The sequence below is a fragment of the Budorcas taxicolor genome, chromosome 7 (assembly GCF_023091745.1).
Source record: "Budorcas taxicolor isolate Tak-1 chromosome 7, Takin1.1, whole genome shotgun sequence".
In the NCBI taxonomy this organism is placed as follows: Eukaryota; Metazoa; Chordata; class Mammalia; order Artiodactyla; family Bovidae; genus Budorcas; species Budorcas taxicolor.
Window position 1 is genome coordinate 65,602,383 of NC_068916.1, and position 24,355 is coordinate 65,626,737.

The 24,355-nt window shown below is 47.5% G+C and overlaps 1 protein-coding gene and 1 non-coding gene across 3 annotated transcripts in view; one reads left to right on the top strand and one right to left on the bottom strand.

The window, feature by feature from the left end:
• Positions 1-23,093, top strand: part of LARP1 (La ribonucleoprotein 1, translational regulator) — a 61,737-nt gene extending 38,644 nt beyond the window's left edge. The window contains exons 2-19 of one of the 2 annotated variants that reach the window (XM_052644326.1): positions 514-575; positions 839-904; positions 1,810-1,984; positions 2,878-3,006; positions 3,083-3,283; positions 3,383-3,545; positions 4,364-4,508; positions 7,582-7,756; positions 7,881-8,050; positions 10,198-10,590; positions 11,452-11,575; positions 11,698-11,903; positions 12,371-12,477; positions 13,300-13,451; positions 15,733-15,877; positions 17,567-17,676; positions 17,834-17,961; positions 19,479-23,093. In XM_052644326.1, coding sequence (XP_052500286.1) covers positions 514-575; positions 839-904; positions 1,810-1,984; positions 2,878-3,006; positions 3,083-3,283; positions 3,383-3,545; positions 4,364-4,508; positions 7,582-7,756; positions 7,881-8,050; positions 10,198-10,590; positions 11,452-11,575; positions 11,698-11,903; positions 12,371-12,477; positions 13,300-13,451; positions 15,733-15,877; positions 17,567-17,676; positions 17,834-17,961; positions 19,479-19,679 — 2,852 coding nt within the window. In that variant the 3' untranslated portion in view covers positions 19,680-23,093. The remainder of the gene's footprint in view (positions 1-513; positions 576-838; positions 905-1,809; positions 1,985-2,877; positions 3,007-3,082; positions 3,284-3,382; positions 3,546-4,363; positions 4,509-7,581; positions 7,757-7,880; positions 8,051-10,197; positions 10,591-11,451; positions 11,576-11,697; positions 11,904-12,370; positions 12,478-13,299; positions 13,452-15,732; positions 15,878-17,566; positions 17,677-17,833; positions 17,962-19,478) is intronic. The other variant, XM_052644327.1, reaches the window with a different exon arrangement.
• On the bottom strand, positions 5,062-5,133 carry TRNAC-GCA (transfer RNA cysteine (anticodon GCA)). Its single transcript has one exon. It is a non-coding gene; the product is annotated as a tRNA-Cys (tRNA).
• Positions 23,094-24,355: the final 1,262 nt, after the last annotated feature.

The following is a 24,355-nucleotide window of genomic DNA, read 5'->3' on the forward strand; positions in this document are numbered from 1 at the left end:
CAGGCACGTCTTCCGTCGGTGGCTGCAGATCACTGAGGACAGAGCTGCACATGCCTTAGAAGAGGGCTTGGACTTCTTGGTTGCCCACTTAGGGTTTTTGTCTTGTCTTCCTAAGTCTACTCACACGAAGGCTTCTAGAATGTTTGAGCCAGAGAGAGTCTTTCAGATTCCTTTATGGGATCTGCTGTGATGCAGGAGCCCTGAATTACAGAGCAGATCCCGCCATGGACATAGAGTCTCCAGGCCTCAGTCCCCCTTACACAAGAGGGTAAGAGCTGTGAGAGACCAGTGTTGAATTCTGGGGTTTGGGCTGCCTGCTCTTCCACGATCTCACTTTCCATGCTTTCTTCAGAAAGCGGAGTTTGAGCATGTGTCCCTCTTCTGTCCACCACGTCTTCTGTCTGGGAACCTACAGGTTGCTTGGTGGTGTGGGGCAGTGATGAGGGTGAGGAGCTGGTCGGGGCCCTCTCTGAGGGGTGCTGTATAACCACCTCTCCTTTCTTGCTGCCACAGAACATTCTGCCCCGGCCAAGGTGGTGAGGGCAGCAGTTCCTAAACAGCGTAAAGGTGGCAAGGTAAGAAATATGAGTTGGCAACCCAGGGGTGGGGGTGGGCTTCCTGGATGGAGGTGGTAGCCTCTTTTCTGTTGTAGTGAGTGCTTCTGGGCTGCAGGGGATTTCTGAATAGCAGAGGCACTTTTTCTGGGTCTTTGTTGTGGATGGTTCTCGTGGACAGACTGGTTTTGGTTTATGATCTCTTGGTGGAGCTATATTTTGGATGAGGGCCTGAATGGTGGAGGCAGGGTTACCCTGGAACCCTCACAGAATGTGCCTTGCAGGTTGGTGACTTTGGAGATGCAATCAACTGGCCAACACCTGGAGAGATAGCCCATAAGAGTGTGCAGGTGAGTCTGTGGGGAGGGTTGGGCAGGTTTGAACTCCGTCCGCATGTTCACATTTGGCCTCAAGCTTTCAGAGTCTCGGGTGTTAATTTTCTGTTTTTTAAAAGGAGTGGTTGGAAAATGTGGGCAACGTTGAAATAGTTAAGAATCATCCTTTGAGTCCTTGCTGTGTGACAGAGACTGCCAAGTCCCGTTTATCCATTATTTCACCTAATCCTCAATGATTCCTAGATAGGCCCTTCGGTAATTCCCATTTTACAGATGAGGCCGGGAGGGGAGGTTAATCACTAGTCCTTGATGGCCAGGTGGGAATTGAAAGTCAGTGTGTCATGTTCTAAAACCTGTGTACTCCACTTGGATTGCCTGTGAGTGCAGCAGAATGGTCATTAGGGCAAGTACCCACCTCCAGACCGCAGGTTATGGAGAAGCTTACATAGCTTTCCTAAGCCCCAGCAGAAGGTGGACCCCTGGTCAGTCCTTTCCTCCCCACCATCTTTTTTTCTGGGCTGATGGCAAGGTCTCTCATCGGCTTGGGCCAGTGGGCTTTGTTCACAGACAGGATTGGTGTGGACAGACCAGAGGCCAGTGTCTCCTCCATCCCACAGATGATTTAAACCACATGGTCCTGTTGTAGGGAGTAAACAGCTGGCCTTTGCAGGCCACAGCCCGTGTTGAGGGGTTGTCTCTCTCATTTAGACTTAAGGGACCTGAAGAGGTGGGTTGTCTTCTGCCTCTCGCCTGTTTGACCACTGTTCCCTGCAAAGGCATGTCAGGCGTGAAAACAGGGCTATAGGATACATCCACCCCAACCTGCATCACGTGCTCCGGTGACAGGGAGCTCCCTTCTTCCCATCCTGAGTGGCTTGCAGATGCACGTCACCTCCCTGTTCCTCTGCTTCCTGCTGCAGCCACAGGCCCACAAGTCTCAGCCTGCCCGCAAGCTACCACCCAAAAAGGACATGAAGGAACAGGAGAAAGGAGAGGGGAGCGATAGTAAGGAGAGCCCAAAAACCAAATCCGATGAATCGGGGGAGGAGAAGAATGGGGACGAGGACTGCCAGCGAGGGGGACAGAAGAAGAAAGGTGAGTGACTTGGAGCAGGACTTGGGAGAAGGTAGCAGGCAGAATCAGGAAATGTGAGAACTCAAGGGCTGCTGGAGCAATTTCAGGAGCCCCCAGAAGTGCTTGAGAGTCTGATGGGTGTAGGCTGCTAGGTCAGCAAGCTTCCTTCCAACTATCTGTCCATCAGTTCTTTTGCTGTAACCAGCATCTGGAAAGCCCTGTCCTCAGCACTGAGGCTCAAGCTGTGCAGAAGACAGGGGGTCCCTCCCTCAGTGTGTTCTTGGTGTCTGTTGATGTATTGCTGCCTTGTGTTAGATTTCAGTTAAATACAGGAGATCCCATTGCTCTGGCTGAAATGGCTAGGATACAGGTTTGGCTGCTGTCATATGTATCTGGAGGAACAGTGGTTTAACCAATATGGAAGGTTGTTTCTTTGACTTGAGAGCTTGGTAGAAGTAGGCCAGGCCTATAATGGCAGCTCTTTGATTCCTTTGTCTTGCTGTGTGTTGGCTCTTCTCATCTCAGGTGACTCACTCTACTTAGGATGGGGAAAGGGGGGAATAGCTCCTTGCTTTTTAGGGACGCACCCTAGAATTGAGTGCTTGCATTCAGCTCTCCTCGGCATGTGTCTAGGGGAGCCTGGAGGTGCGGTCTTGATTCCAGGCTGCCATGTGTCTGGCTGTAAATGGCATGCTCTGGAGAAATCAGTGTTGGGAGTCAACCAAGAGTGTCCATCACACTGAAGTCCACCGCTTTCTTATTTCAGGGATGAAAATGAGGTCCAGTGAGGGAAAGGCATTTGCCCGAGGTGAACAGGGGCAGTAAAAGCCCTTCCAGGGACAGAGGATTGGGGGTAGAGGTGGGCGGGAGGGGCCTCTCCTTCAAGCCTTTCTCGTGCCCACGCTATCCTCCAGGGAACAAACACAAGTGGGTTCCGTTGCAAATAGACATGAAGCCTGAAGTGCCCAGAGAGAAACTGATCTCACGCCCTACTCGTCCTCCAGAGCCACGACACACCCCCACCAGCCGCGGGGAGATCAAAGGTATGCGCTCCCACTATGGAGGGCCTGGGCCTGGGGGTCACCCTCAGGCCTGACCTGATGCCCCCTCTCCCCGTAGGGTCTGAGCCTGTCACCTACGTGCCCGTGGCCCCCCCCACTCCAGCCTGGCAACCAGAGACCAAATCGGAGCCTACCTGGCATGACCAGGATGAGACATCGAGTGTGAAGAGTGATGGGGCTGGTGGGGCGCGGGCTTCCTTCCGTGGCCGTGGACGGGGGCGTGGTCGCGGACGGGGACGCGGACGGGGTGGCACTCGAAGTACGTGAGGCCCCTTTGGGCTCCGGGATGTCTGAGGGAGTTCAGCGGGGGCGGCAGGCGGGGATCTCCTCTCCCTCATGATGCTCGTTCCTCCCATAGCCCATTTTGACTACCAGTTCGGCTACCGAAAGTTTGATGGTGTGGAGGGGCCTCGCACCCCCAAGTACATGAACAACATCACCTACTATTTTGACAATGTCAGCAGCACTGAGATTTACAGCGTGGACCAGGAGTTGCTTAAAGACTACATCAAACGCCAGATGTGAGTGGACAGGCGTCTTCCTTCTGGAGACGTGGGTGGGGTTGGGGGGTGCCTGAGGACGGAGTAGGGCTGTACAGGCCCTTCTGGGGATCACAGTGGTTGCTGCCTCTGGCTGGAGATGAAAAAGATAACTTGAGAGAACTGTACTTCTGTTTTAAAAATGAATCAGTTAATGTTTTTAAAAGGAAAGAAAATGTCTAGATTTTGTTCCCTTTGGGCCTCTATTTGTAATGGCAGCATTGTCAGAATGCTAATAGACACTCATGGCGCCCTCATTGATGAGGCCAGTGCTCAGCTTTATAGGCATTCTCTTACCTAGTTATGGAGTTACCTATTTAATTTTTATGAGCTGGGTTTTATCCCCTTTTTATTGATAAGCAAACAGGCCCAGTAACTTGCCCAACTAATAAGTGACAAGGCACAGATTTCAGTCTGTTTCTGTCTGACTTGCAAAACCTTAACTCCTAACCTCTAGTGGACTGTCTCAGTCCAGTGGGGGGAGCCATACAAGAGAAGAGATGATTGCAGTAGAGTCTGATAAGCTCTTTAGGAGCAGAGGAGAAGGTGACCAACAGTATTGGGACTGGGTTTTAAAGGATGAGGAGCTTGTCAGGTGTACCCAGAGGCTGAAGGACAGAGAGAGTTTGACCCAAGGTTAGGGAGCCATGAGAGGATAACATCATCTCTTTCCAGCCTTTAAGATTGTAAATACAGAGGGACAGGGTTGGTCAGAGGCTGTGTGAGGTTCCTGGAATGTACAGAACAAAGAAGGCACGTTCACACATGATGGAGCAATCACACTTCTCCCCTCCACCCAGTGAATACTACTTCAGCGTGGACAATTTAGAGCGAGACTTCTTCCTGCGGCGAAAAATGGATGCTGACGGCTTCCTTCCCATGACACTTATTGCGTCCTTCCACCGAGTGCAGGCCCTTACCACTGACATTTCACTCATCTTTGCGGTATGTCTCCCTCCCTGGGGCTGGGGTGGAGGGGAAAGAAAGATCCTTACTTAAGGAGCTGGAGTTGGGTCAAGCCGAAGAACCCCAGAAGAGTCCTCATCACATTACTTGTGCTAAGGTTTTAAGGCTTGGCCAGCCTCTCTCCCTCCCTCTCCTCGTTCCCTTCCCTTCTCTATCTCACCTTCCTCCCCCCGCACCTCTTTATCATGGAAGACAGCAGACATGGAAATTTTACAAAAGTCAACACAGTGGTGTAATGAGCCCATTACCCATGCTCAGCAGCTGTCAATTCATGGCCAGTCTTATTCCAACTGTCTCCTCATCTGTTTCCTTTCCCAGATTACTTTGAAGAAAATCTCCAGTAATCTGACATTTTATCCATGTTTCAGTTAATCTATCTCTAAAAGATAAGTGAAAGTGAAGAAAGTGAAGTCACTCAGTCGTGTCCGACTCTTTGTGACCCTGTGGACTGTAGCCCGCCAGGCTCCTCTGTCCATGGGATTCTCCAGGCAAGAATACTGGAGTGGGTTGCCATTTCCTTCTCCAGGGGATCTTCCCAACCCAGGGATCGAACCTGGGTCTCCTGCATTGCAGGCAGATGCTTTATCCTCTGAGCCACCAGGGAATCCTCCTGTTAGAGAAAAGTACTCACTGTATCATTATTACATATAAAAATACTAAGAATTTTTTAATAGCACGAAATATTTGTTCAGTTGCCAATTCACTCCCGTTTCAGAAGTTTTCTTTTAGTAGTTTGTGAATCAGGATCCAGATAAGATCAATACATTGTCTTATGATATCTCCTCCTCTCTCTCTCTTCCCTTGCAGTTTTTTGTTGGAATGCTAGATTATACAGTTTGTAGAATTTTCCATAGGACACAGTAGTACTATTTTACATGTTTCGTACTCCAGATTTTTTGTAAATTAGTGATTGAGAGGCCTGATCAGATTCAGGTTTTTTTCTTTCTCCTTGTCGAGAATACTTTATAGATAGTGATATTGATATATTCTCTCAGGTGGCACTTAATGAATGCTTCATCTGGTTCTCTTTTTTGTCATATAAGCTGTAAATTACCTGTTAATTCATTAGAAACTATAAAATGTTTATGTTCTGTCTGTGTCTGTATTTGTTTGCTGGAATAACTCTTTAAGGAGGTACTTTGCCTTATCAGCTGTTTGGTTACCAAGAAGCTTGTAGTTTGTACAGGAAGGGCAGTTAAGTGCTTGATCTTTTCCTTTGTTAACCAGTTCTCAGAATTATGAGCTGATCCCTAATAACCTTCAAAGGTAACTGGTAAGGTTTCAGTTTGGTTTTTGTTTGTTTTTGTATCATTACAGACTAGTAGATTCAAGCATTTTGTTTCATTTATTGTAGTTATTATGCTTAATCAAATCATTGCCAGTGGGACCCTGGCTCATCTTGTACTTTTGTTGCCTCAGATCTGGAATGGCCTTTTTTTTTTTCTTTAGGACACTCTAGGTCCTTTATTTTGGGGAAATGGTAGTTCTAATATTTAGATATCACAGCCTGAGTTGTAGGGTGTTTATTGCTACGCTTGGTCGTCGTCTTTTCTTTTTTTTTAAATACATCATGAGATTACGCAGATATTTTCTGTTAATATTTCTCCAGTGTCTTTACTTAACCCAAGGATCTTTTATGTTTGTCACTATTACTTTCTCCCATGGCAAAAATGCTGATTCCAAACAACATCAGAGTAACTATTCATTTGTTTTGCTGTACACATTATGCCTACAGTACCTCTCCTACTCCTAAATTTTTTTCCCCATTTATACGGTCAGTGACTATTTTCTGAAGTTGAAATAATTTTTGTGTGGTTGTGTACATATTAGTTTTGCTTTGCTCTCACATTTTTGGGAATGCTTTCTTACCCCTAATTTCTTACTTGTTTTACATAAAATATTTCTGTGGTTCCAAAGGCAAATGGTATGTTGAAAGTCCAACTTAAAAGAGTTTCTTAACGCTTTTTTCTCTTTTACTATAAACAAACTTTTTTGAATCCTTCCATTAAAAAAAATAAGTAAATGCCTTTCTGTGTATTATATACTCACCCTTTCTTAGATGAATGGTAACATAGCACATGTATTTCTTCACCATTTTTTGCTTTCACTTAATGTATCTGGGAGCTGACCACTTAGTAGTAGTAGTGGTGGTAACAGAAAGATACTCCTCGTTCTTATTTACAGTTGTGTGTGTGTATATATATATATATCTTTTCATGGCTTAGCCAGTGTGTCTTTTGTGTAGGAGTGGGATCGTTGAACTGAAGGGCAATGTGTGTATAATTTTGCTAGCTGTTACCTGATTCCCTTTCTAGTGTGTGTGCTTTCTGCAATCTCACCAGCAGTGTATGAGAATGCCTCTTTCCCGAGCCTCACCGACAGAGTATGTTGTCACGTGTTGAAATGTTTTTCTTTTCCATTTAAAAGATTTTAAAAAGGAAATTCTTCCCTGCTCTCCATTACTTCACCCCCTTCCCCCGAGGTAGACGCCTGCAGCCCTTTCCCTGTGAACCCTGGAAAAATCTGTGTGCATTTGCATGTTTTTACTTAAGAGTTCCAACCCCAGTGGGGTCTTAAACTCATTGACCTAGACCTGTTTTTTGAGACTGTTAACCACCTCAACACATTTGAAGCTGATTTTTAAGCCTGAGTGGTGCTGGGTTGAATGGCTGTGCCATAATTGGTTTGAATTGCCTATGTACTGGCAAGTTTAGGTAGTTCCCAGTTTTTCCTTTTACAGGCAGTGTTGCTGTGAATGGCCTTTTGTCCATATCTTATACATGTTGTCACGTGTTGGTACAAGTATTTCCCGGATTGATTCCTGGAAGTAGAATGGCGGGGTCAAAGGACAAGTGTGATTTGCATGTTGGTACCTCTTACAAGTTTGAACATCTCACTCATCTGCTGGTTGTGGAAGATGGGGCCAGTTTTCTCATACTCTGCCAACTCTGGACTTGCGCTGAGCTCATGGGGCTCAGTCATGCCCCAGCTTCCAAGCTCTCAGTCTGTCTGCATCTTCCCTCTGCATCTTCTCCCTCCTTCTCCCCTGTAGGCCCTAAAGGACAGCAAAGTGGTAGAGATTGTTGAGGAAAAAGTACGCAGGAGGGAGGAACCTGAGAAATGGCCTCTTCCTGGTCCCCCAATAGTGGATTATTCCCAGACCGATTTCTCCCAGCTTCTCAACTGCCCAGAGTTTGTGCCCCGCCAGCACTACCAGAAAGAGACAGGTAGGTACCCTGCTGGCATGTGGATGCCTCCCTGTTGCCCTTGTCTTCTGGCCAGCAGTCCTGCTTGGGGCTGGCATCAAGAGGAGGGCTGGAGGGATGAGGACCTCCCCTTTCTACCCTTCAGAGTCAGCACCTGGCTCTCCCCGTGCGGTCACCCCAGTGCCAACCAAAACAGAGGAGGTCAGCAACCTAAAGACGCTGCCCAAGGGCCTGTCCGCCAGCCTCCCTGACCTGGATTCTGAGACCTGGATTGAAGTGAAGAAAAGGCCTCGGCCCTCTCCAGCACGACCCAAGGTGGGTGAGGCCTGTCCCCTGTCCTGGATTCTAGGGGCTTGGGCTGGAGAGTGCGGAACGGGTATCACATAGGCATAGAGCTCTGTGTTCTAAGGGGATAGAAGTCAGGTCAGGTAGTTCAGGGTTATGATGTAAGCCGCAGGTGACCAGTGAGTACAGGAAGGCTGATATGGCCTGTTTCCATTTCCAGTGGATCACCCCTCAGGACAGCCCTAGTTCTGTAGTTCCTGAGTGGCATTTTTCACAGGAGGAGATCATGCAGCCTCTGGTAGCAGTCTCATTGAAAGTTAAGTGTTTCTTAATACTTGGGTGGGTTTTTTTGTTTGATTTTTTGGATTTGTTTGGGGGCTTATGTGGCCAATCTGTATGGCATGTGGGCTGTTAGTTCCCTGACCAGGGATCAGACTTGGGCCCCCTGCAACGGAAACACAGTCTTAGCCACTGGGCCACCAGGGAAGCCACTTGGCCGTTCTTTTTGCCTCATCTAAGTCCTTGTGGCTGCATTATTTAGCGCCGTCCCCCTGAATTTGTCCTCACTGTCTCATCTATAACTCCATCAAATCCTTTGAAAAGGGAAGGAAGGAGGAGCAGACCCATGGCCTGGAGAGTGAGAGTCTAGACTGGAACACAGGTCTTCTGCCATTGCTGGCTGGTGACCTTGGGAAACTTCTTTAATATCAGAAGGCCTCAGTTTCTCTTAGGTTGAAAGGAAGGAGGGGTTAGATTGCTCTAAAAATAGTAGACCGATATATGAGCAGCTCACACATAGTCTTCTGTTAGAGAAGTATTTCAATCTGAAACTAAGACTTGAGGAGCAAGCTTCTCCATTCACCTGCCCACTGCCATCCCGTCTTTGGATGCCTTGGTCTAGGCCTTGAGAGGAGACCTGACAGATGACCTTGTATGGAATTCTGTGCCCCTTTTTCCATTGTACCACTGTGATCGACTCCCTCATCTCCTTCCTGCCCCCGCACCCCCGACCCTGTCTGTTGTGATTATTCAAGAAGTACCAGGTAGGCTAGAATCATGAGGAGAAGGTAGTAAGCGACAAGGACCTGACAAGGTTCAGTTCAGTCTTTAAGACTGCGGAGGCTTTGGAAAGGCCTTTCCAAAAACACCTAGCTTCCAGTCCAGAGTTAGAGCCCTCCACTTCTACCTAGCCTACCCTGACCTTTGCAGAAGAGAATAGTTTAAGATTTATAGAGAAAGCTTTTTTTTTTGGCACGACAGGGAATTAATGTTTAAAGATGTTCTGTGAGGTAAACAGATGTTTTACCTCCAAAAACTTTCAGATAATTCAGCTTATCAACACTCTGAAATTGTTCTGGCTGAAAGGAGTCTTGTTTTTTCTCTTGCCTTGGGGACATGCCATGTTTTTGGTTTTTTGTCTGTTTTGCCTCTTACAGTCTTTGTCCCTGCCTTCATCTGGCTTACCTAAACAGGTCCTTTCATAATCACTTCTTCACAGAAGCCTTCCCTGAGTGTCCCCAGCCCCGCCCCCAGTTGCTTAAGTGCCCCTCCCTAAGTACTCCCACGAGGCCTATTTATAGTCTTTACCATCACATTGCAGTTGGTTGGTTGGTTGACTTTTTCTCCCGCTGAACTGTGAGCTCCATAAGTTCAAGGACCTGGTCGCAGGGCCTGATACCAGTGGTTCTTATCCATTCAGCAAATAGTTGAGCATGGGCTGTTGTTCGGTCCCAGTCTAAGTTCTGAGGGTGCAGTGGAAGGCAAGGCAGCTGTGGTTCTTGGCTGGTGAAGCTTCCAGCTTACTGGGCGGAGTTGGGGATGGGGAAAAGGATGAAGCAGCCTGTTGAACTTCTTCATGTGCCCGCTCTGAGGCCAGGTGCTATGGAGGGGCATGTATTTAGGTAAATGAGAGTGCAGTCTGTACATACAGGGAGCTTGTCATCTCAGTGTTTGTGAAGGACTGATGTGAACTGTGAGTGGAGAAACCCAGAGTCCTATGGGACATCCTTTTTTCGTGACTGACTCCAGTGCTGACAGCTGTGACTCGGTGTCGTTATCAGGGGCTGCAGATGTGACAGTCCCATGTTCAGGGGTCAGGGCTTCTCTCCGGGGACGGTGTCAGCCTGGCCTAAGGACTTCTGGTGATTTTCTCTCTCGTTGGTCTCCCCCCATTTTAGAAGTCGGAGGAACCCAGGTTTGTTCACTCGACCACTCTGCCTCAGCATCTACCCTCTCAGCAGCTGATGTCCAAGGATCAAGATGAGCAAGAGGAACTGGATTTCCTGTTTGATGAGGAAATGGAGCAGATGGATGGACGAAAGAATACCTTCACCGCCTGGTCTGATGAGGACTCTGACTATGAGATTGATGACCGGGATGTCAACAAAATCCTCATTGTCACTCAGACACCACCTTACATGCGCCGGCACCCAGGGGGCGACCGTACTGGCAACCACACCTCGCGTGCCAAGATGAGTGCTGAGCTGGCCAAGGTCATTAATGATGGGCTCTTCTACTATGAGCAGGACCTGTGGACTGAGAAGTTCGAACCCGAGTATTCCCAGATCAAGGTGAGCCTTGGGCATAGTGGTGGTGGGGGCCTAGGGTGCCTGTGACGTGAGGCAGGGGAAAGCTGACCAAGCGCATGACCTTGGGCACAGAACCTCAGCACCCTCATCTAATAAAAGGGGGTGATGATTGACAGTGCTTGAGGGGGGCATTAAGAATGAGAAGAGATGTATAAACACTGTAAACTGCCCATGTGAGAGGTGATTATCCTGCTTCTTGATCATCCGTGTTTAATTTCAGAGGTTGGCTAGACACTTTTGTGAAGAATAAGATTGGATTTTCATTTCTGTTCTTAAATATTTAGGCATGTATTAAAGTTTAAAGGCCTTTTAAGGAACTTGCTTTTGAGTGTGGAATATGGAGAAAAGATAGGTCTTTTAAAAACTCACTGCTGCTTAGAAACAGTCAAAACTGGTGGTGTAGGCATTTTATAGAGTGTACAGAGTGGATGTGTATGGTGGTCAGTCGGCTTCTGGTGAGCCTCTATAGTGAGTGGTAGTTGTAATGTGTTTTGAAATGAGAGAATTGCAGGAAGAGAGTTGGGAAGGGGAGGCTATAGCAGGTTCCTGGGGGGCTGGAGTTCTGACCTCAGTGCTTCTGCAGGGAGGGCTGGATTTCTGACCTCAGTGCTGCTGCAGGGAGGGCTGGGCAAGTCTTCAGCCCTGCTGGGTGAGCACACTCAACCCCTGGGCACCTGGGGTTGAGGCATGGTGATGAGCAGCTGAGAGCCCAGGGACCAGAATTCCACATATGTGGACGTGGCAACTGCCCTTTTCAACTTCCTGTCTGTCTTGATTCCTAAAACAGGCTAGGGCAGTCCTCTGACCAGCCTCTTTTCCCCACCCATCTTGTGTCCTCTGTAGCAAGAAGTCGAGAACTTCAAGAAAGTCAATATGATCAGTCGGGAGCAGTTTGACACACTAACCCCTGAGCCCCCTGTGGATCCCAACCAGGAGGTTCCTCCTGGACCCCCTCGCTTCCAGCAAGGTGAGAGATGACCCCTGCCACCCTGGCCCGAGTGGGAGAGTCTGGAGCTGTCTGGCGGGGCTTCTGGGGATAGGCGGGCACCGGCCTACCTCTGCTCACTGTCACCACTCTTGCTTCTGCAGTTCCCACTGATGCCCTGGCCAACAAGCTGTTTGGTGCTCCCGAGCCTTCTGCTATCGCCCGCTCTCTACCAACCACTGTCCCAGAGTCGCCAAACTACCGCAATGCCAGGACCCCCCGCACACCCCGGACACCGCAGCTCAAAGATTCAAGCCAGACGTCACGGTTTTATCCAGTGGTGAAGGAAGGTCGAACCCTGGATGCTAAGGTGAGGTGTTGATGCTAAGCCGCTAAGTCTTGGGCTCACTTGATGGCCTTCCAGGGCTCCGCTTCTTCCCTTGTCTTGAGCTAAGAAAGTACCGCATCCCCCCCGCCCTACCCCTCCCTGCTCCGTATTAGGCTAGTGTGCCCACTGGGATTGAGTGGCTCCATCTGCAGTGTGGAATGGGGTCTGGGAGTGGTGGCCCAAGCAGCCATGATAAGATCTAAGGAGAACTGACAGGTCCTTGAGCAGATCACATCACCCACAAGCCTCAATTTTGTCACCTGTCAAGTAGGTGTGCCAGCTCCTCCTTACAGCTGTGGACAGCACGTGAGACTAGATATGAAAACGCTTTGTAAATTGTGAGATAACTCAGACTTTGGGAGGGTATCGTAATCTTACAAATACTTGATGCTCCTCAGAGTCATATGAGTATGACTGTATATTAACAAATCCCACACTGACCTTTGCAGACGCCTCGGAAAAGGAAGACAAGACACAGCTCGAACCCACCTTTGGAGAGTCACGTGGGCTGGGTGATGGATTCCCGCGAGCATAGGCCCCGGACTGCTTCCATCAGGTGTGGGCCGTGGGAAAGGGGGTCAGGCTGACTGCAGGGAGGGCAGCAGAGCCGTGACAGTGATGAGACCAAGACCTCTGGGGCCCTCATCCAAATCCAAAAAACCAGGAGTAGTCTAGAGAGCTTAATCCAGATCCTGGGAAGAGGAAGGCTGCTTTCTGAAGTACGGTGGCTGCATGGCATTCTCATGGGAGGTTTGCTCAGTTGATTCAGACATGCATATTTGCTGCCTCCCTCTGGATAGCTCAGGAGTTGAATAAAAGTACAGCTGTGTCTGCTGGATACAGCTTCTGGGGGTAGGGCCTGGATTCCTTTTTATTTATTCTCAGGAAAATGACCCCAGTGTTCTGAATTCCAGAGCAGGTTTGGGAGCCATTGACCTATGCACTCTTATTTATTCCCTGCAAAGATAGATGGTGGTTTTACAAAAAATATGGATGGGTTAACCCATTCCAGCTTGTTAAGGAAAGTTAAATGTTAACATGGGATAAATAAATAGCTAAAAGCTCAGGTTTGGGCATTGTACAGATCTGAGATGTTAAATATTAGCTCTGTGACAGGGCAAGACTCCCAGTCTCTGTGAGCCCCAATGTCCTCACTGTTAAAAAAACATCCAAAGGTTAGTTGAGTAAGTGAGACCCATGGATATAATAAGTGAGATCCATGCATATAGTTAATGAAGGGCCTAGTACAGTAGCTGGGCCTATCTGTTACACTGAGAGGCTGGATGTTGAAGGCTGGAAGGAACCAGAGGGAGCCCTGCTGTCTGATGGTTGGCTGCTCTAGGGAACCTGGTGACACTCTGTTTCATGGTCTCTGCAGCTCCAGCCCCTCAGAAGGCACGCCTGCAGTTGGCAGCTATGGCTGTACCCCTCAGTCGCTGCCCAAGTTCCAACATCCTTCCCACGAGCTGCTCAAGGAAAACGGCTTCACACAACACGTCTACCACAAGTATCGTAGGCGCTGCCTTAATGGTAAGAAGCACAGAGGGAGAGGGTGGAGCTTCCTGGGCCACTACTGAGATCCAGAGTAAGGGCTGGTGGAGCAGGTGACTGTTCTCTCTAGCCTCAGAGCAAGAAGTGACATAACATTATAGCAGGAAGGACTGAAGTTAGTTTTAGAATATAGGAGGCAAAGAGGATCTGGTGCTTAGAATATTCCTGTTCCTTGATTTTTCTCTATTGATCTTAAAAAAAAATCCAGGAGTTTTCTTTCCTGTTTCTGATGAAACCATCGATGTTACAAACAGATATGCATGAGACAGCATATATTCTCCAGAAAGATGATGACCTGTGGACCAAATCCAGCCAGCAACCTGTCTTTGTACTGCCCTAGAGCTAAGAACAGTTTTTGTTTCAACATTTTTAAGTAGGGGTGGGGAGGGTGAGACTTTATGACAGAGACCGTATGTGACCTGCAAAGCCTAAAGTATTTACTCTCTAGCCCCTTAGAGAAAAAAAGATGGCTAACTCCTACTCTAGATGAGAATGTAAGGAGAGAACCTCTCTAGACACTCACATGTTTCCTTTTATCACAAAAGGAGATAACCTTTTAACTGTAGGTTTTTCTTAGGTTGTCTCTAAAGATGCTCATAGCCATGCTCACTTAGAGTTACTGGTCACTCAGCCTCCTTTTATTCAACAAAACATGGCTGCTCAATGCTTGATTCGTTCACCTTACTTCCCTCTTGATGTTGTATGTGTGTGTAATAACAGCTTTAGTGTAAATACAGTTCACGCACTATATGATTCACCTGTTTGAAGTGTACAAACTCACTGGCTTTTAATATATTTGAGTTGTGCATCCATCACCAGAATCCATTTTAGAACATTTTCGTTACCTTAGAAGTAAGCCCTGTGCCCCTTACTAGTCATTCCCCCTCCCTCCACCTCCCCAACTCTTCCCAGACCTACACAACCACCAATCTGCTCTCTCTATGGATTTAACTTCATAAACATGGACTCATGACTGGCTTCTTTCCTTTAGTGTATAATTTCAAGGTTCATTTATGTTGTACCATGTATCAGTACTTAATGCCTTTTTATTATCAAACAACATTCCACTTTGTTTATCCATTCATCAGTTGGTGGACAGAATTTCTGCTTTGTCTTTTCATGAGTAATGCTACTTTGAACATTACTGTACATGTTTTTGTGTGGACATAGGTTTTCATTTATCTTGAGTGGAACCGTGTAATTCCCGGGTCATATAATAGGGTAGTTTTGTGTAACCTTTTGAGGAATTGCTGCAAGACTGTTTTCCTAAGTAGCGGCATCATTTTATATTACTCACAGCAGTGTATGAGGGTTCTGATTGCTCCATATCCTCCTGACACTTATTATCGTCTTCCTTTTGAGTATAGCCATCCTGGTGGGTGTGTAATGATATTCTGTAATGGTTTTGATTTTATTTGATATGGTTTTGATAGCTAATGTTGAGCATTTTTTCATATGCTTAATGGGCATTTGTATATCTTCTTTGGAGAAATGTCCATTCATATCCTTTTTCTGTTTTTTAACAATTATTTGTCTTTGTTATTAAGTTGTAATTAGTTTTTATTCTAAATATAAGTCCCTTATCAGATAATATTATTTGCAGATATTTTTCCCATCCTGTGGATTGCCTTTCCACCTTGTTTGTTGATCATGTCCTTTGAAATACAAAGGTTCTTAATTTTTAAATGATACCAGATTTTTAAAATTTTATCTGTTTGTTCTTTGGTGTTGTATGTGTGTGTGTATATATATTTTTTAATATTTAATTGGAAGATAAGTGCTTTACAATATTGTGTTGGTTTCTGCCATACATCAACATGAATCAGCCATAAGTATATATGTGTCTCCTCCCTCTTGAACTGCCCTCGCACGTACGATTTTTAGTTAATATTGTAGGACTCCTAAAATAATCGGTAACAATGATATGATGAATATAATTTGTTGAGTGCATGGATTGCTTATTTGTGCTTTTCCTGGCTCTAACTACACTGAGAGCAGTGATACTTGAGGTGGAGAGGTAGACCAGGATGTCCGCTTCAGAGGCAGATGCCACCTACTTCTGGGGGTGCTCAGGCCCCGTGCCCAGCAGCAGGGCCTGCTGCAGAGTAGTTAGTCCTCAGTGAATACTTCCCCGGAGACTTAACAGTGATGAGCAAAGGAACTGGGAGGAGAAAGGACTGATGTCTTTGAGCCACAGGATCATTTGTCCCCCACAGCACAGGCAGCCTGGCTCTAAATCATATCTTTCCTCCCCAATCAGAGCGAAAACGCTTGGGCATTGGCCAGTCTCAGGAGATGAACACTCTCTTCCGCTTCTGGTCCTTCTTCCTCCGAGATCACTTCAACAAAAAGATGTATGAGGAATTCAAGCAGTTGGCTCTGGAGGATGCCAAAGAAGGCTACAGGTGAGTCAGATTGGGGTGAAGACTCTGACTGGTGCTTGAGAGATGGTGAGAGGGTATCTTTGTTGGATCTGCTTCCAGAACGGTGATAGGAAATCCATTGTGTATATATTTTGTGTACTTTATTTTAAAAAATTAGTACTTTTGAATAAGTAATATATTCAAAATTGAAAGAAGTCGTAAGGTTATATATAGCGAGAAGTCTTCCTCATCCTAGTTTTTTGGCCATCTAGTTCCTTTCCCCACAGGCAGCCAGTATTGTTAGAATCTCGTGAGTTCTCTCTAAAAATACTTGGCTTATGTAAGCAAGGACAGACCTGTGTAGTCTTCCCCCACACACTTCTTTTGTTTATATAAAAGATGGCCTCTATTGGGTAATATTTTGCACCTTGCTTTTTTAATTAATGCTGTATTTTAGAGATCATTCCATATCCATATATAAATAACTTTGTTGTTTTTTTTTTTATGGCTTATGTGGTCTTACTGTATAGATGTACCATAATTTAGTCTCCTATTAATAGATACTTCAGTTACTTTTAATATTTTGCTATTAAAAAAAAAAAACAAACTAGAGGGACACTTTTCCCAAGTAAAATCTTTTCTCTGTGAACAATTAGAAAAGGACAAATGTTTAAAGAAGCTGGGGGAAAACATCCTTCAGTCCAGAGACAACCAGTGTTAATGTTCTGCCATATTTATGAATTCAGGTCATAAAGGAATGCTTTTTTTAATACGTTCTTCATCATTTATAAGCATGAGCATTTCTCCATGTTGTTAAAATACTTAACCTTTTTGCCATCTTACAAAAGTTTTATGCTTTTGGCTGAAAGTTTAGAAAATAGAGATAAGATCATTTGAAAATCCTACCTCCCAGAGATAACCCATGTCAGTGTATTTAACATCATAGTCTGTGCTCTTCCAGACTTGTGTGCATGTGTAGATTTAAAATTTACTTACTTGTTTACAAAGTGTTTGTCTACCTATAACACTTTGAAACATTTTTTTTCTACTTTATGACGTATTGTTACCATCTCCTTAAGTATCCATCAGTGTATACTTAAATTATAATTTTAAATAGATACTTAAATTATAATTTTAAATAGATTGTATTATTCTGTTGTACAGTTATCATGATTTTTCTTAATCACTCTTCTAAGACTTAAGTTTTTCAAAAGAATGCTGCTATGAACAATTTTGGTACATCTATAAAATCTAAATCTACGTTTTGGGTCATTTCCCTGTATATGTTGCTAGAATTGAAATTTCTGAGTCCGGTGAGTGAATAAATGATCTAATCGCCATGGTCAAATGGCTTTGCAGAGAGCTTACGCTGGTGATTGACAAAATTTGCTTAGGGGACAGACAACAAATAGCTTAGGTTTGTGGAACATAAAGTCTCGTTACAACTCCTGTCTGCTCTAGCAGCAGAAAGTAACCAGTGATAACTTCATAGGCAGATGGGTGTAGGCAGAAGGCGGCTGTTCATTTGGCCCAAGTTTGCTGACCCTTGGCGAACGTTTAATGCTGGACTCATTTAGACTAGCATTAAATGCCAGCCTTCCCAGAGAACACTTAGCATTTTCTCAGTAATCCATGTATTTTAAATGGTTTCATAGATCTGTCATCCAGATGCATTTCCTATTTACAGACAGAGAAACTGTCCTGATTTCACTGACTTGTGTTCTCCTGCAGATATGGTTTGGAGTGCCTTTTTCGATACTACAGTTATGGCCTGGAAAAGAAGTTCCGGCTGGACATATTTAAGGACTTTCAGGAGGAAACCGTGAAGGACTACGAAGCAGGTAAGAGTCGGAGTTGGGACTCTGTGAGCCCTGGTCACCTATCTGTCTTCTTGGCCCCTGGGCTTGTCTGTATCACATCACATCCCCTTCTCCTGAGCCTCTCTATTCTTAACTTCTCAGCGGCCAAGCTTCTTTCTACCTCTCTATTTCCCTGCAGGTCAGCTATATGGGCTAGAAAAGTTCTGGGCCTTCTTGAAATATTCCAAAGCCAAAAATTTGGACATTGACCCCAAACTTCAAGAATACCTCGGCAAATTCCGACGTCTCGAAGACTTCCGAGTGGATGTGAGTGGATGTCTCTCATCTTTCCCACCCTGATTGTCTTAGAAGGAAAATTGAACCAGAGATCTGGATACCTGGGTTTTGATCCCAGCTGGGCCACTAGCCCAGGGACCCTTCTTGTCCCTTTTGGGCCTTAAGTTTCTTAAAGAGAAGGTATGAGAAGTGGGCAGTGAAGGCTCATTGGAGGGTTTGTGATCACTCCCTACTCCCTTTCCCATAGTGGATGTGGCTGAACCATCATAATGCCCTTTCTGTCTTACCTCCATCCCTCTTTGCTGCTATGCCCTATTTAGAGGTGATCAGGATGAGTACCCTAGGTAAATGTTCTTATTCTTTCTGGGAGAGGTCAGTTCCAACCCTAGAACTTGATAAAGTGTGTCTAGTTCTTCCCTGCTCCTCCCACTTCTTCTTGGCACAGTGACTCAACAGTGACATCCAGTGGTGGGTCAAAGTTATGACTACTGGTTCCTCTTCTGTCCTGAGTGTATCAGGGATTCCAGAGATAAGTAAAACTTTTTCCTTCGAAGTGTTTATAGTGTAGTAGGGATATGCCAGTCGTGTTACTCCCTTGAAACCTTTTAGCAAAAGGGCAAATAGAAGTAAGTAATAGTCTTCACATACATTAAAAAACTTGACTTCATTGTGTGTCAGACACTATGCTTTATCCTTTCTAAACCTTTATAAAGTGAAGCAGGCAGGGTTCTTGTTGTCATCCCTATAGCAGTGGATGATCAGGAGCCCATGGCCAGCCAGTGAGATAGTGGCAGTACTGCTCAGGTGTCCTGATGAAAAGTTAGGCCCGTTTTCTTCCATCCTTAAGGACTTCCTCCTTTGGGGGCTGGAGCTGGGGGAGGGTGCAGAGGGTGCATGTGCAGAGAATAGGGAGACCTGTTGGGAGCAGAGCAGAAAGGGCTCAGCTTTGGCTCCCAGAAACGGGAGAGGTGACCTTGGGGTTACAGGACCTCTGGCAGTGGTGAGGCTAGACTGGATCCCAGTCTGACTCTTAATCAGTGTCCTTTTTAGGGCCATGAGGCAGTCCCCAGGAGTCCCTGGGCCTTCTGAATGGAGGCATGTCAGTGGATTGCATGCCACATTCCATGTACCGTCTCCTGAGCAGCTGCCACTTCCCAGAAGGGGAGCGGAAAGATGTATGGATAAGGCCTGGGCTTCAGTGCTGAATAGGCCTGTTTCAGATTTTGTCTTTACCCGTTAAAAGTTCTGGACCCCTTGGCAGCAAATTATTTTTCTGTGCTTTGCTGTCCTCATCTATGAAATTAGATGGTCATGTCTACATCAAAGGGTGGTATAGACCCCATGAGTAAATGTGCATAAATCAGCACAAGGTTTGGCATCTTGGCGTGAAGATGTGCTTAATAAAACTAGTGACTAGTTTTTAGGGTTATAAACCTATTTATTATCTACACTGGGAGGTAGGAAGTAGGGGGTTTCTGAATAGCTCTGGCAAGGGCGGGGGTGTGGGTAGTGCTCCCTAATCACCTGTGACTCCCGCCTTGTTACAGCCCCCCATGGGTGAGGAGGGCAACCACAAGCGACACCCAGTGGCGGCAGGAGGTGGCAGCGGCGAGGGCAGGAAACGGTGCCCCTCCCAGTCTTCCAGCAGACCCACCAGCCAGCCCCCCACACCACCCACTGGCCAGCCCGTCCGGGAAGATGCCAAATGGACAAGCCAGCACTCGGATGCACAGACTTTGGGAAAGTGAAAAGCCCTTTAGCCCTGGGGTTTTGGGGGGAGAAGGGATGGAGAGGGTAGGTGAGCGTCTGTTGGGGTGCCCAGTCCCAGGAGAGGGGACAGAGAAGGGGCAGGCCTGTAGTCATTAAGATGGGCCTTCGTGCTGAGTAGCAATGTGTATACCATTTGGGCTATCAGAGGTACCCCTGGGCAGGAGCCTCCACACACCCCCTTCCCTCTTCTCTTTCCATGACTCTTCTTCACATCCTAGCTTCTTCTAAGGGGGGGAGGGCAAGGGGGGAAATTTTTATATATATATATATATATATATATCAAGTTTTAAATTATTGATAGTTCGTCTGGATTACCAAAATCACTCTGCAGCCCTGCCCGCGGCTGGTAGGCCGCAACCCTGGTCCCCATCCACAGCTGCCTCCTGCTCCCCCTCAAGCCAACTATGCAGCCCACGAAAAGGCCCTGTGGGCCCCATTGCCCAGCACTGTTTCATAAAAGGCTCTGGCAGCGTCCCTGGGCCCTACAAGCACCAGCCCCTTGATCATCTGGGGCTTGCCATCGCCATGTTCTCTCCCTGCTGTCCCCATTACACCCTTCTGCCATCTTCTGGGAGGAGGAAACCAAAGGATCTAGAAGTGGGGGTGAGGGAAGGTTTCAGCCTCTCTACATCCCCCTCTCCCCATGCCCCTTACTCCAGCCCAGAGAGACGCTGCTCATACCAGAAAAGACTATTGAAAGATGATTTATTTTATTTTTCTCTGACCTTTCCATCCTTGGGGAAATGAAAAGAAAAAAAAAAAAGACAAAATCGACCATAAAAGACCAAAAAAAAACCATCAGAAAACCCCCACCTAATCCACAGAAAGTGATGTCTTTCCCCTACTCTTGGGATTTTTTTTTTGTTTTGTTCTTGGAAATAGTATTTTTTTAAAAGTTGCCTTATTGTGGAGTGGGAATCTGAAATACCCAAATGCCTGTTTTCCTCCGTGGAGTCGACGTGAAGAGCGCGCACCTTCCCTGGATGTGCCTGGGCTGGATTGGTTAGAATCTGTCTCTTGACTGAGTTGCATGTGCACCACCTCCTGCCTGTAGGCAGGAGAGCTGGGAGTGGCTCAGATGAGAGCCGTGCCCACATATTCCCGCTGTCGCGTCATTTGAGGCTGACACCCTGTGTCCACACGCTGCTGCCACCGTCATGTCGTCGCTCTGCTTGCTGTTCCTTTCGCCAGGCTCCGTCCTGCCGTGACACCCTTCATCCTGCCTTCGGAACCCCAAGGCCAAGTTTGCTTCAGATTGTTGGAGGACAGCACTGGCCTGGATCTGGGGCACACTTGTCCTCAGCCTGACCGTCTTCCCCCACCTCAGAGGGGAAGGGTGAACACTTGGCAGCTGAGGCTTGGAAACATTGCTTGCATTCCCTCGATCGATCTCTGAGACCTCCAGGAGGCTTTGTCTCTTAAAAGGTGGAGAAGGATGCTGTTCTCCTCCCGTGGGCCGGGTGGGTTTGTCCATCTTGCATCACCCCTCTGCAAGCCATCTCTGCCCACCTTCCAGTTGACCCTGCCTAGGAACAAGTGATGAGGAGGCTTTGAGGGTATGGGTAATCCTGCCAGTTGGAGAAGCCCCATGGCCGGAAGGTATATGTGGACATAGAGTATGCCTGTCTTCACTTCTCCAGCCACTGACTGATTGTCTCGGGCTGTGGATGATTAGTGCAATGGCCGGTCTCCTGGCAGCTGCAGCTAGGGACAGTGACCCATGACTGGCCTTCACAGACTGGACTGGGGGCTGGGCGTGGGCATGATGACACACTCACCCCGAGGTGGTGGTGGTCATGCGCTCACACTCTCAGCCCTCTTCAACTGCTTCCTCTGTTGGGCCCTAAATTTGGGAGTAGGGGCCAGCATCTCAGGCTGGCAAGGGCTTGTCTTCTGTCTTGGGCACCTCACTGCTGTGCCACCCCACCCACCCCAGCCTCCACCCTCCTATTATGGGGAAGCCCATCTCCATCCCTCTGAGCTGGTTGCCTAGAAGGCCAAGATGAGTGTCTGCTCTGTGCTCTGACAGTGGAGTCTGGGCCTCTCCCTTCCCAGCCCGGTGCCTGCCCCATGATGTACCACACACCGGACACCTGGACCCCCTCCTTCCCTTAATTGCCCCTTTTCCTTCGGGTTGCTCAGCCCTGTACTGCTTCCAGCACCATAGTAACCTCAGTGTTTGTTCTCTGCTGGGTTTGGGGTCACAAGGAAGCCTTGAGAGTGTGGGCTGTTGTCTAGAGTTTACTCCCAGGCCAGGGGCCTGCCATCCTCTCCCTGACCCTCCCCACAGACACCCCAGAAAGAAGAAGCCCCTTTGGGGTGGGGAGGTGAGGACTTCATCTCAATACAGGCTGGGGAGGAGGGGGGGATGCTTTTTTTCTTCCTTTTTTTTTGTGTGTGTGACATATTTGGAGTTAATGTTGCAAAGAGTAGTTTACATCTTCACTTTCTGAAGACACTTGAATTTAGGACCGATGTATCTGTGACAAGCATGCAAGGAGTGGCAAAGGACATCAGGGCTTGCCACTTCACACCCACCACCCTCCATGGGGATCCAAGATCTGAGACAGAAGCGACAGCCTGCCCCAATCCTTCCATTCATCCTGTACCTTTCCAAGATGGGTCCACACCAACATGACCTTTGGGCCTCAAACATCAGAAGGTCTGTGTACCTCAGCTCTGCTCAGGGGCAGGTTTCTCCCACTGTCTCCTGAACCTGGGAGGAAAGGCAATCTAGGTAGTGCCTGACGCTGCCACAGCCTGGACCCCTTGGGCTCAGAGCCCAGCGAGGAGCCCCCATGTCAAAGTTGTTATATTTTTGTTGTGTTCTATTGTAGTTCTTCTTTCCCCTTTCCTGGTGATTGATTTTACAAAAGAAAGCTGCTCAGAAAGCCCTGGCAGTGGGAGGAGGGGCAAAGAAGACAACTAATTAGGGAGGGTGGGCTGGTTTTTTGCCAAAAGCCTGGGTAGAGTGGTCTGGATCACCCTCCTGAATGGGACCCCCCAAATATCTCGTGTGTGAGGGTCCCAGGATTTGTCCCAGCCCCACCCTCTCCTTCAGCCACATTGATGGCAGAGGCAGAGAAGATCAGAACATGCAGCGCCTTCTGACTGGAGAGGAAAACTTGTCATCTGGCTTTGCGGAGAAGGTTCCACCTTTATGCTCATAGTACATTATCTTTACCATGTGCTAGGATATCACATTTACAAGGAAAAAAAATGTAAAATACTTGAATGAGCTTGTATTATAACATTAATATTATTGAGAGTATCTGCTTTTCAGGCTGAAGTGATTCATTCATTATTCTAGTCCTGCTTTAGTCGTTTGTAATTTGTGGTAATTATGCTTTTCTTTTTAATACAAAAAAAAATGTATAAAAATAAAAACTTGAAAAGGCAAAAAAAAGCAGCCTGGCTGGTCTCGCATGAAGGGGTACGGCTATTGGGTGTGTTGGGTGGAGCCTGGTTCACGTTCTGACCTCAAATCCGTGGGAACCTGCCCTCACATGAGCACATGGAATCTCTCCAGGGCCCTTTCCTGACAGTGTCTGAGGCTCCTGGCGCGCTCAGGTGCTTCCTCAGGGGTCTGAAGAACTATGTGTCTTGAGCTCATGTCTCTGCCTTGTGTCTGAGGGCGGGGGAGCTATAGCCAGTGCCATAGACAAGAGTACTCCCCAGGCCAGTAGCTGGAATTCCAGGATTTCATGCACTGGCTGTGGCTTGGTGTTGTATCAGGACACAGCCAGGAACATAGAAGCTGCTGTGGTTCCTTGCTGAGCACACTTCCCTATGGGCTGGAGAGGAAGAGCAGCGCTCTGGCCCGACGGAATCCAGAGCAGCCCCGGATACGCCTGGGAAGGAAGGACGAGCAACCCCACCAGGACTGGTCCCCAGGCTGCTGATGGCTTTTGTCTGACCCATGAGGCCGGGCACCAGCAGTAGTGACCGAATGCCAGTCTGGCTGTAGTGTGTACTGACGAAACTAAAACTGGGCCTTATTCACTAGCTGTTAAGTGTCGTCAGCATCCCTTCACAAATGGTTTTCCAGATAAGCTCGCCTTGCGTCGGGAGAGCAGGGACTTTAACACTACCGATGGCCTGCAGGGGGCAGAGGTGAGTCCAGGAGACACCAGCCAGGGCTTCTGCAGGCCTCTCTGGAAGAGGGACCGCACTTCTGTTGCCTGCTGGGAACACTGAATGGGGCTGGGGGGCTGGGAGGGCGGAGTGTTCCTTGTGCTGCTGTGACTCCCACATGCCACGAGGTCATGATGCCAGAACAACTCAGAAGTATCCACTGCTGGTCAAAGGAGACCAGTTTACTTCTCATGCTTTCTGCTTTCACATTTTCTGGTGGGAAGGTTGAGACTTAAGCCTTTGCTGGAACCTATTTGGTAACCGGTCTGAGGGCCAGCCCAACCACCTGCCCAAGAAACAGAGTGAGACCTGAGGCCCTTCATCCCTCTGCAGCCTGACACTACCTTCAGGCTACAGACCTGAAAGGGAGGAAGACCTCCATTCCTTTTTCTACACACTCCTCACTCTGGACCCTTGCTAAGTTCACTGAAAATGGGCTGCTCTCCAGTTGTCTATTTGTAGGACGGATTGTGGGTGTGGGCCAGCAGCCGTGAGCACGCACAGCACTAATGCTCCAGAA